Here is a 12,515-nt window from a genome sequence, read left to right as displayed (position 1 = left end):
ATTGTTTGGGACCTTGTGCAGCAAACAAAGAGTTGGCGGGAACGTCTCCTATGATTCTGCTACGCTTTTCGTCAACGTAAGAAAGTTGACAAGATAAGCGCTACTTTCTTGATGTTGTTTTTTAGTCCTTGTGACAACTAAAACAAAATGCGCCACAGCTGGAAACTGCATACAACCAGAAGCGTGTCTCATTCTGTGTGTGTGAGTCTTCCCGTCCCGTTATAGAAGAGGAAGTGGAATGTGGGTCAGAGCGCATGCCGATGTGCTCAAAACACACAGAGCAAAAAGAAACTCAGTCAACTTCAAAAGACAAACAGAACCGTGTGTTCCACCGGGCACCTTTCATGTGTTCCCGTTTCCAATGTTCAACATTTGAGCATAACATCACCGTCCTTTCTCTTTGGAATGACCTCCCAGCTGACGTTCGGCAAGCCCCCTCGCTGCCCATCTTTAAAACTCGTCTTAAAACTCATTTTTTATTCTTTGGCTTTTGACTCAGCATGAGACTTGCTTTTTAGTTTTACTGTTTTTGTCCTTTCTACGGTCTCCGTTATTAATTTATTGTTTTATTGTTTGCTGTTGTATGAATTATTTTTGCTCCATTAAAGCACTTTGGATGTTGTTTCAAAGTGCACTATAAGTTGAGTTGAGATAACTTGGGTTTGGTTAAAATACAACTGAAATGCTGGTTGATCATTTTAAAGCTGCTAAATCGACAAAGACTGTCCTGTCCAACTCACCTCTGTGACGTCCATGACCTTAATGGCCGCCAACTGTCCCGTCTTGACATGTCGACCCTGCAGACGACAATCACAAAAAAAGTGTTCATAGCAAAAAACAAACAAACAGAACAAAACAATCAAGCTTAACATCACACAACAAACATTTTGGCTTTCGGTTTGTTTTTTTGCATATTGCGGCGATTGTATGAATGAATCAAGTGTTAAAACGCTAACAGCTGGTATGCTATGTAGCAAAATGGCAACCAAAATTCTGAGAGCATAAAGACGCAGCAGTCAGGATTGTATGACACACTTTGTAGTAGAGTACCATTTCCAATGAGAATTGCTACAATGCTAACAGTTGGTCCGCTCACATACAGCAAGACAGGACCATGGATGCAGATTTTAAAATCCTACCCTGAAGTCGCAACGCATACAATTTTGTAAATTGCTTACACTCTTACAGTTGGTATCTTTTTATCGAGCAAGATAGGGAACCTGAGTGCAACTAGCGTGAGGGCAGATCAGGAAGGATCATTACATTGAGATCACAAGACGGGGAGATTGTTTATTGTCGGGAATCACAAGACAGCAAAGCAGACGCGCAACGAGTGGTTTCACAACAGCATAGTTAGCATAGTGCAGAAAAACGCCAAAGAGAAGCAGGCTGAAGAAGCGTTTAAGCTTTGCCAGCCCTTTAAATGCAACGACAAAAAGAGCAGAAATAACAAACGGGGCAAAGTAAGTCGGTGTAGCAAGACCTCCTAAGTCATCGCTTTACAATGCCACCCCCCAACACACGCACTCTATGGCCAATTCGGGCTAAAGGTAAAGCCTACATAAATACAGTGACGCCAATCCTAACTCTTGCCTTAGAAAAAATAAAAACGTTACTTGTTTGGGTTGTTTGAAATGAACGTTCGCTCATGTGGGAACGAGTGGCGCGTCGCCACGTGGTGACTTCACAGGCTGTAACAATTATAAAACACTCAAGACTCTTGAGGCATGACATCAGCCCTTGTCTCTGTTCCTGTGGAATAAGGACGTTTGGACAGTGGACGGACGTTAAATATTCAGCAAAAGGCCGACAATAGGAGGGACTGTTTCCCGGGCATTGCCTGGCGGGTCGTGAGCATAATGCTAAAATGGACGTTAGGACTGACGCTTGGACAGAGGAAAGAACGAATGCTCGGGCAGACATGGGTGGACAGTTGAATGCTAGGATAGATTTTATGATGGATGCGAGGACGGATGCATGGATGGACTTTGAACAAATAGAAGGACGGATCGTCGGACAGATGTTAGGATGGATTTCAGTCTGGACCCTTCGACAGCACTCGCGAAACCTGAAACTAAAACTGATTCAAGGATGGACACTCGGACAGACACAAGCACTGACATGAGGATGGACGCTAGGACAGAACATTGGACAGATGCTAGAATGCCAACAGTTGATATGCTAACACACACGTATGGGAAACATAAAAAAGACTTTCAATCCTGCTCTGTATTTCAGATGACAATGACCAAAATGCTACAGTGGCTAAGAAACCAATCAGTACAAAACGACACAACAAACAGGGGCGAAAACAAGAAGAAACTTGGAAGTTAATTCCAGTAAAAAAAAAAAAAGGATAGACTGAGCCTTTTGTGTGTAAACGTTGTCGTCAGGCGGAGAACAAAAAGCGCTCAGTCAGCAGCGTGGTGGCTTGAAAGGGTCACATGGGCAGCTGTCCATGAATTGATTTACTCACATTGCTTCACTAACTTCGCACAGGCTCATCCAACCAAAACCCCTTCTAAACTTCACTTCCTAACCGCCACTTTCTCAACACTCTAACGGCCAAACAGTGACTGTGTTTGTTTCAAATAGAATTGACTGTGTTTCTTTATGTGTCAAGACAGTGCATGACATGTTGCTCGTTGCTCAGCTATTGCTAAAAACACGGCACAAGGACAACTAGATAAAAGCGAGTGGGCTGGTTTTAGATCATATCCCATACAGGACGAGTAGTCATTCAACCAGGAAGTGGCAAGAAAACAAGTCAATAAAAGTGGCCCTGGCTGATTTTTTGTTAAACTGCAGCAGTGGCACTATTTTGTTGTTGTTTTTGTTGTTGTTGAGCATGCAGAATATGCTACGTGTTGCGATGCTATCGCTAAATGACATGTTTATGGGCCGAAATGAAGGTGACCGTTTGTGTGTATGAACAAGAGTGTGTGTCCTAGATTTAAACGCAGATAGGATGAAGTAGGGGGCTGGATGCCAACCCCCCCCCCCCCTCGAAAGGAAATGCCGGGGCAGTAGTGTCATTTTATAAAACACACACATACATGCACACACACAAATACACACAAATATACACACGCACGGACGCACGCACACACACACACTCACACACAGGCATCTGAGAGTGTGCGACTGTGTGCGATTTCAGTGGGACAAGGCCTTCTTTATTGCGCCCCCTCTGGGCTTTGAATCAGGGACAAGAGGCCAGGTGCAACTAGCCAAGTAAAAAACACACACATACACACGCCAAACACACACACACTTGCAAATACAAATAAGCAAAAACAAAGTCAAAAACAAAAAGTAAAAGAACCATAAAACAGGGAATTTCGGCCAATCAATTGTCGAAATAACAATCTTCCTTGAAACCGCCCCAAGGGAGGGTTTAGCTGAGATAATAAAAATACAAGCCCCAACCACAATCGTTGATTTAGTCGGAACATAATGAGCGTAGTGAGTTGCCGATGGTGTGGAGGTATACTCGCCTGACTTGTGTGTGAGCAGCGTGGGATGGGAGCCCGCTCAGTGACATTGTGGATGTAAGTTTGAATAGTTGTTTGTTTCTATATGTCAGGCCTTCCGCCCTAAGTCAGCTGTGATAGGCTCCAGCACCCACCCAGCAACCCTGTTCAGGATAAGCGGTGTTGAAAATGGATGGATGGAGAATAATAGTAAAAATGAAGGCCGCCCTAGAAGGCAATTTAGTTACATATCATAATAAGAATTCAAGAGCCCCGATGATAATTCGATTTAGTTGGTGGAATAATAAAAGTAATAATGAAGCCTTTCCCTCCCAAATGTGGTTTAGTAGGAATATTAAGAATTTATATCATCTTGTGGAATTAATTTAACAGGAATATGAAAGTGATTTATTTAGTTGGCAGAATAATAAATGAAAGACGGAATTTCAAAAAGCAATCTATTAGGCATAATAACAATAAGAGAAAGAATTAAAGCTCTCCACAAAAGCTCCCCACGAAGAAATAAACAAGCTCTTCTTTGGCTGAGGTAATGCAAGAGAAGATTTAGTGCGCGGGGTGGGTGACGAGTGTCATGGGATCCCATCGTAGTACGGCGGCGACATTCTGGGCGCGGGTGCAACTTTCCATAACGTAGCAAGTTAGCGGGCTAATTTTAGCCTGTGAGTTCTTCTCTCCACCGGAAGCGTGTTATTCCCTGGCTGAGGCTCATTAGCGTTGATGGCGACTGACTGGGAGGTTGAGGAGATACGAATCAGGGATAGAATGCTATTAAATCCTGTTAGCTGGTCACAATCTGAGGCCCGGGACGAGGATACATGTCAGGATGGAGGCTAATAGCAGCGAGCTAATTAAATGCGACACAAAGAGGGAAGTGAATGGAGATGCTATCGCTACTTCTCAGGGTTAGCAGGCATGAAAATTCAACTCCCAAAGCCTGTTTAACTCAGCAACGTGTAATTTGGTAGACATGTCAGAAGGATCTTTCTGCCTGACAAAAGGACAGTAAACCCACATTTTAGGGTCATGTTGGTAATTAACGGTCGATTCTTTGGAAAATTCAGGCCCCAAAGTGAGTTTGTCTTAGCAACATGAAATTTGGTAGCCATTTCTATCATGAGCAGACCCCCAAAAATGCTCAATAAGAAAAGATGCAGGAAGTTTGCCAATTTGGTCTGGAGTGGACATTTTAGGGTCTTGTTGGTAATTTCCTGCGGCCCATGGAATTTGTGGAAAATTCAACCCTTGGAGTCTCAGAAAACCATGCCCAAAAGGACATAGGAAGCCCCGGAGCTGTGCTTGGCCATTTTAGGCCCATTTTGGACATTTTCAGGGTCCGAAGAATTTTTTTGTAAATTCAGCCCCCAAGCCAATTTCAGTTAGAAAACTGACAGCTGGATATTAACACTGTTCTGCTCCACGGGGGGGGGGGGGGGGGGGGGGGGGGGGGGCTTGTGTAGGTTAATATCTTTAAGTGTAGTTTTGGGGATTTGCACCCTCCCCAGTCTAACAAAACACCCCCCAACATACCAGAAAGAAGCGAGCAACATGCGACTAATCCACGGACGGCAGAAGCTGCTTAAATTCAACAGAGCCAATCTCAATTAGAAAGGGGAGGTGCCAAGCAAGTCTAGCCGGCAAACTCAATTAGCATCTGTGGATGAAATGCAGGAGGGGTTACCCAAGTTGCCACTCCAAACTACTGAGCAGAAATGATTTAAAATATGGCACAACCGATCTAATGATGTTCCTCATGCCAAAATACATGACCAAGTCCATTGACGTCGCTAACATTAATTGAAAATTCATTGAAGATTAAACTATCTTGGATGGTTACAAAAACACAGGTTGATAGCTCTCAATTAAATCTCATGTTTTTCTCTAGGGCGCTAATGCTAACGGATTTCACTCAGCATTATCAGCGCGTGTGCCCGTGCAGTCGGCCATGTCATCATGTCTGGTTTGGACGGCACGTGTGAGCAGGGGAGCGTGTCGATGCGTCCGCGTGGTCAAGCGTGTCTGCGTCGTGTCAGGGAGGCTGCTGGCCTACTTCGGGCAGCTGTATTTTTACAAGTAAGACTCTGCTTGGAATAAGGAGCCATTCAACTTTTTGGATGAAACATTTGCGATGTCTGTTGACATCAAATACATTTATAGTCTGGTGGGGGCTTCTTTTTTTAGAACTATCAAAGACAATTCATTGAAATTCATGTCTGACAATAGCGATTCATTGATGAACTTTTGTCTTCAATTGACCTAAGGTAGGTGTTTCTGCAATCATCAATTAACATATCTTATGCAAACAGTTCACGCAAACATCAAAGACGATTCATAGTCATCAACAAAGCTAATGCCGTTTGTTTTCTAAACAGACAATTGAGGTTTGAACTTGCCTTTGTAAACTTCAAAGGCAATTTATCATCTTCAATTAACCTCATTTAGACGCTCACTCAAACAGAATTTTAGTGAGCTAGCATTGCAGTTTTGTAAACAGACTTTTAGACTTAAATTTGCCTTTTGTGATTTTGTAAACATCAAAGACATTACAATCTTGACTCAAGTTTGTTGTTCACGTCAAAGACAATTCTCTCTCCAATGACCCTGACGTTACGTACATTGTTGTAGCCAAATACAATCGAGTTTAAGTGAAGCTAGCGTCATGGCTTTGTCAACATCAAAGACAATTGAGTATTCAATGAAACTCAATTCAAAACACTTACGTCATGGTTCAAAAGGCCCGGTCGGCCAAGGTGTTTGTCTCTCTACACTTGAATGTCGGCCGTAAATATCAACGACGGCAACTTTGTGGTCGGTAGTGTTGCTACAGTAACGCTTTGTTTCACGCGGGAGGACTTTTGGCTTTGAATTACCCAAAAAGAGACTAGAAATGGACATGGCACTGTGATGACATCATTGACTCCAGAAACAGGATTTTTCTCCTTTTGAGTCTTGTGCCTCACTGAAGTAGCTTAATCGTCTCTTTATGCACATTAAATTCACTGAAAACCCCCTTTAATATGTACAAAAATGCATCCCTTAAATTTACTGAAGTAGCTTCATTATCTTTAAGAACATACGCAAGGTCTTTAATAATTGTGTGATTTAAAAATGAACATAAAGTTTATTGAAGGCTAACAGTATTTGACATTTTCCCCCCCAAATATATGCTAATTTTATTCGGGACTAGTGTTCTTTGATGCTGACAAAAACATACTTCAGGTTCATTGGCCACTCCAAAACATCAATGATGATATTCAAGACCGTCTTTGTCTTTCGCTAGACATTTTGTTGGAGTCGATCCTCTATGAAAGATTTTGGATGGGAAAGCAGCTGGGAGACAGATGCCACCACACACAAACGCACACGCACAGGAAGTCAGCGGTCCACGTCCATGGTTTACATTGAGGCTAAATACATCCTATGTATTCACTCGGCATGGCGGGCGGGGCCAGAGGCAGACCGCCCGGAACCTTCCACGCATGCACTTTCATCGCATTCCTTCAAAATCGCCCGCAGGAGTAATAAGGGGGTTTGGGGCGGGGGGGGGGGGGGGATACAGGGTCAAGTGATGGCAAGGAGGAAGGGTGAGGCGCGTTTAATTAACATGGTGAAAAAACTAAAAAGTGCATGGGTAAAAATTGGTGAGGATCGGGTAACGGGGGTGGGTGGGCGTCAACAGAATGATGTGATCTCCCACTTTATGGCGTCCGCTAAAGAGACCGCAGATAGCAGTGCCGACACCCATTTTTGTCTATGCCATTCCTATGCCACCAAACTGGAGTCATCGCAAAATTATTTTTAATAATTTTTTTTAAGGAAATACACTAATTCCATCAAATACTTGGTTCAATGGAAAAATGTCCCCCCACCTCCCACAAAAAATCAGATTTTCTCTCCAATGTTTCATTATTTATTATGATTATTATTATTATTATTTTACTGTAACTGCGCTCGCAACTCATCCACATTGTGTCAGTCATTTTCTTCCGGCCTCGGAGGCAATGACGGTGTGTGCATTTGAAGGCGGCCCCGCCCCTCCCACAACATACTGACCCACAATTCCGCTGTGCCGCCGCATGCTAAAAATAGACAGGATTTAACCTACAGCGAGGGGAGGGGATGGTGCGGCTACGAGGCTAATTATTGAAAGCATGAAAGCAAACATGAGCATGCAAGTCGGTGGGGATTCTTTCCCGCCACAATAAAGTTAAGAAATAAGACTAATTTACGTTTCAAATCCACAAAAATAGCAATTTTCTGCCTTTTGTAGGTACCTTAGTATGCAAATTTTGCAACACCTCTGTGTGAAAACATATTTTGCGACATGGAAATATATGTCCAGTTTTATATACCGTATCGTGAATCGCTGGGTTCTGTGCAAATGGCCCCTGTGTATTTACTACAGATAAATGATGGACCTTCTCTTAAAGCAACAATATTGTGGTGTCTCCATGTGAAAGGTGCAGTGGCACACATCATAACATCACAATTTGTTCAATTTATTGTGGGACGCTGCGTTGCCAGGCGAACACACACAATATCCTGCCTCTTCTGGCTTCAGTATGAAAGGTGCGGACAGATGTTCAACAGTTTTGTGGTATTTACACGTAAAAGGAGCTATTGCCACACTAAAATATAAATGTAAAGAATAAATAATAAGGCAGCATCTGTGTGAAAGGGAATCTTATCGCACTTGAATTAAAGTAAAAAAAAAAAAGAAGAATGGAATGATGCGGCGAACTTTCAGTACCTCCATGTAAAAGGAACAGATATCACACTTGGGTATGGCGTAAAGAATAAAAATAAACGACATCAGCAATTCTGTGGAATCTCTGCATTGCAAATATCACACTTGAATATAGAGTTAAGAATAAAAATGAATAGAGCAGCATCTCTGTGCAAAAGGGGCTTCTGTAACACTTGAATATAAAGCAAAGGGAAAAAAAATGAATGACGTCCACATTTTGCATGAAAGCGTCTTGGATCACATATATAAAGGGAAAAAAAAGTGATTATGCAGTATCTCTGCGTGAAAGGGGCTCGTATCACACTTCAAAGTCAACTGGAGAATACAAATGAATGATGCTGCAATTTTGTGGTATCGCTGTGGAGCAGGGAGATGCGTCGCCATGGCAACCGAATGACTCCCGCCTGAAGTTTCTCGAGCATGACAGCACAGATCTGGCAGGAAGCCGGTTAGAGTCTGCCCGGTGACAGGAGGAAGACTCGCACTCCAATGGGAGGCCTGCATCCCGGTCAGTTGCTCCGGGGGGCTGAGTACCGGGGGCCAATACCATGGCAGGAGGGATGGTCATGTGACCAGCCAGGACCAGCCCAGTCGAGGAGGATCAAAACAAACGCTAACAATAATGAGGCCCCAGGTTACACAACCCACACGAGCTCCACCACTGTCAAGTGGGACTCAGTGTTGCCATGGCAACCAGGGGGGGGGGCGATTGCGTATATGTTAGAAGTTATGCGGAGCTGTTTGCTCACCTAGCCTGACTAAAGTTAGCACTCAAGCTCGAGAATATAACCGTCAAAGTGCTCATGTTAATTCTATGATGTTCACAGAATGGCTGCCCCGCTTGGCTAACAAATAGAAGAGTAGCCCATAGGAGTGTTAGCCTCGTTCGCTAACTAGAGTACACTTCGCCAAACATTCATCCCACGGCATACAATGTGATTTTGCTGTTAGTGTGTTTGCGCACTAAGCCTCGGTAACGCTAAAACCAAAGCTATGCTAACTGGAAAAGGACCCTACAAAACATTCGGGTAACGTACACAAATAGGCCGTTTTACTGAACGCCGACAAACAACTACTAACTATCCTAAGCATGGGCATAATCAATATGTTGCTAGCATTAGCCATGCTTTCATAGACAATCCATGCTACAGCCCCCTGAATTGACAGGCGGCAGATGGCCACCGATAGAGTCACTCACATGCATAATACACACATGCCAGCTCAGACAGATGAACAACTGCCACTATGGAGTCGGACTAGACGAGATGAGGCCTTCAGAATGGGTGGGGGTCTGTAATCAGCCATGATGGGTGTTATTCGTGGGGTGCGGGGTAAGTCCATTTCTTACCAGTCCCACTCACAGCTCAGACGGGATCTGACTGCCCGAGACGTCTCAAAGACACAAATTTACAACATTCACAACTTAACAATGAATGGAGGCCAACTCCAAAATCTAACATAGGAGGCTAACATAACAGCTAACATTAGCACTAATGTAGAAGCCAAAATTGGGAGCTAACGTTGGAGCAAACATTGAAGCGAACATTGGAAGTTGATGAACGCTATTGCACAGCCAATTATTGTTTTGATAACATGACGTATCAGTGATGGCTTCCTTTCAATATAGCAATTATCACACCAACGTTGTATTGTGATATATTTGTTTGCAAAATATCACAATATCATATCATACCACACTTAACAGGTGTATCAATATCAAACTGTATGTATGTACTGCAATCATGAGGCAAAATATGATGATGATATTATCAAATCGTCATTATGTGTTACTGAAACCGCAAAAATGTTTTAGAATTACAGTCGGGGCGTCTATGTGTGCTGCAGGCTAAGCTTAGTCCACTTCCTGTTTGCTGCTATTCCATTGAAAGGTCATGGAAGATAAGAGCAGAAAAAGGTAGCGGCAGCACATTTGTTGTCGCGGTCGCAGCTTAACTTCCTGTGCGGCGAAAAGGTCACAACAGACGCCATCAAGAGTCCCACTTTGAATAGCCGGAACGCCTGTGAGCTAGCTTGGCATGAATCTATGTGACTTCTCTGCTTTGTAGTTTTTTTTACCATAAAACTAATAACTCTTGTTATACTGTGTACACATATAACTGTATATACTGGACATGCAGTGCGTCTGGAAAGTATTCAGAGTGGTTCACTTTTTCCACATTTTGTTTCGTTGCATCCTGATTCTAACAAGAATTAAATTAACGCCCCCACCTAAAAAATAATAATTTGATAAACAACACCAGTACTTTTGACATGCTTGCAATTGTATTCAAAACAAAAAACACAACAATAAATGTGGCTACATTTTGAATACTTAACAAGTTCCTCAGGAGGTTATGGGGGTGTGGGGGAGTTCCCAGACCACCCGCCGATTGGGCACCAAAAACTACCCCGCAGTTCTCTAGAAATACGACCTCGTCTTTTTGAGACCCATATTATTATGACGATGATGTATTATTTTCCCGTACAATTTCCACTTTTGCTTCCCTTCTTATTTATTTTTCCGATCCTTCCTCTGTCCTGTCACGTTCTGGTGTTTCTGGGTAAGGTGACAGTGTGTGATTCATGCAATCCCAAGGAGCTCAACTCAAAACGTCCAAGATTTGTGGGGGGTTTTCAATTAAATTTTCAAGTACAAATTTCAAACAATGGACGGTTCATGTAATTCTCACTACTACAACAGCCTCTTACACTAGAAACAACGTTATTACTACTACAACTACTACTACTAACCAATACCACTATACTCCCACTTCCACAACTGCAGTAAACTCTCACAAATTCCTGATTTGGTAAACAAATTTTCACTCATTTTGGCATCTTGGTACGAAGGTACTACATTGAAGTGAATTCAGTTATTTTCGACAATAGTGCTTTCCTGCCAGGTTGTGGCGTCTGTATAGCAAGAAACTATGTTGACGTGAGTTGAGGAGTTTCATTTGTACAAAATTAGTGGTTTGCTGCCACCTTGTTACATTTTGGCATCAGGAAACAATGCTGAAGTGAGTTGAGGAGCTTCAATTAGACAAAAGTAAAGCTTGGCGCCATGTATTCACATAACCCTTTTTGGGGGTGGGGGCGCTGTACTACAAAGATAAAATAGACTGATATAGTAGGTGTAAACACACTAGGATACATTACTTTAACTAAATAGCAAGAAAAGGGAGTGTCCTATTTCAGCATACTGACTATGTATCGCGATAACTGGAAGGCCATAGCCGGGATAAATTCACCGCGGAGCACCGAGACAGTGTCGAGGGCAAATGCACATACAACTCATGCAAATGGCGCTGTGAAGCCTGTCAAGGGGATGGAATCTCCTAAATCAGTGCAAATGGAGGTCGTGCACGCCATATCTAACTGGGGCGTGGATGAGACACTCGCACGCACGCGCACACAAACAGACAAATATACACTAACCTTGTACACTTGTCCATAGGTGCCATTTCCCACCACTTCCACCAGCTCGAAAATCCCAGCAGGATCCTACGTGACGAAACAAGCGCCCACTGATGAGTTAACGGAGTGGTAATTGGGCAAAGGGTGTGTTTGATGCCCAGGCCGCCGGCCCCGTTCAGACTTCGTGTCTCGCTCACACACGCTCACACACGCACACACACACACACACACGCGCGCACGCACACACACACACACACGCACACACACACAGAGCAGCGGCGGGGATTAGACAAAGAGGACGCTAGCTACAATCTCGTTGACAAACATCGCTTCTTCATTTAATTTCAAAATAATTCACGGGATTAAACGTGTTTATAATATTCACACTTACCCGCAGGGATGCCAAGTCGATGTCCACCAGGCTTTTAGCCGGAGAGTCGTTCGCCATTTTTAAAGTGGGAAAAAAAGCCAGGCGAATATGAGCGAAATGGCGTTTTTTGTTGTTGTTAAATGTCCTTCACGCCGACGGCGAACGTCTCATCGTCGATTCGTGTTCTTGTTGGGTTAAATCCTCGCCGTAAGCGGCCCTCCTCCCGTTCTCGTTGCCTCCTCTTTGGGGCCTGCTGCATACCGACTGGGGAGAGCAGAGTGGAGTACCTTCAAAGAGTCTCTCTCCGGGTCCGCATCCTCTTGATTGGCCCGCCCACTCTTGTTTCATCCGGAGAGAAAGAACCCGGATGTTTTTTAGTTAGATAGATAGATAGATAGAGAGGATTACAGTGTAATTTACAACACAATGTTATAGGAAGAAACCAATATCTATTTAAAACAGTCAAAAAATTGTTTTGCCAATGATACCG

General features: G+C 43.4%; 1 protein-coding gene across 13 annotated transcripts in view; it reads right to left on the bottom strand.

Moving 5' to 3' along the window:
- The window catches only part of LOC147198529 (mitogen-activated protein kinase kinase kinase kinase 4-like), a 32,780-nt gene extending 20,457 nt beyond the window's left edge, over window positions 1-12,323 (bottom strand). For 6 of the 13 annotated variants that reach the window (XM_086124103.1, XM_086124107.1, XM_086124106.1 and 3 more), the window contains exons 1-3: window positions 12,047-12,322; window positions 11,677-11,742; window positions 741-797 (exon numbers count right to left, since the gene is read on the bottom strand). In XM_086124103.1, coding sequence (XP_085980229.1) covers window positions 741-797; window positions 11,677-11,742; window positions 12,047-12,103 — 180 coding nt within the window. In that variant the 5' untranslated portion in view covers window positions 12,104-12,322. Of the gene's footprint in view, window positions 1-740; window positions 798-11,676; window positions 11,743-12,046 lie in introns of all 13 variants that reach the window. The other 7 variants (XR_015102304.1, XR_015102305.1, XR_015102306.1 and 4 more) reach the window with 2 other exon arrangements.
- Window positions 12,324-12,515: the final 192 nt, after the last annotated feature.

The sequence above is a fragment of the Hippocampus guttulatus genome, chromosome 11, assembly GCF_054856545.1.
Source record: "Hippocampus guttulatus isolate MCC_2025c chromosome 11, RoL_Hgut_1.0, whole genome shotgun sequence".
Lineage (NCBI taxonomy): Eukaryota > Metazoa > Chordata > Actinopteri > Syngnathiformes > Syngnathidae > Hippocampus > Hippocampus guttulatus.
The sequence above is the reverse complement of the archived record's forward strand: the minus strand, read 5'-3'. Positions and strand labels throughout refer to the sequence as shown.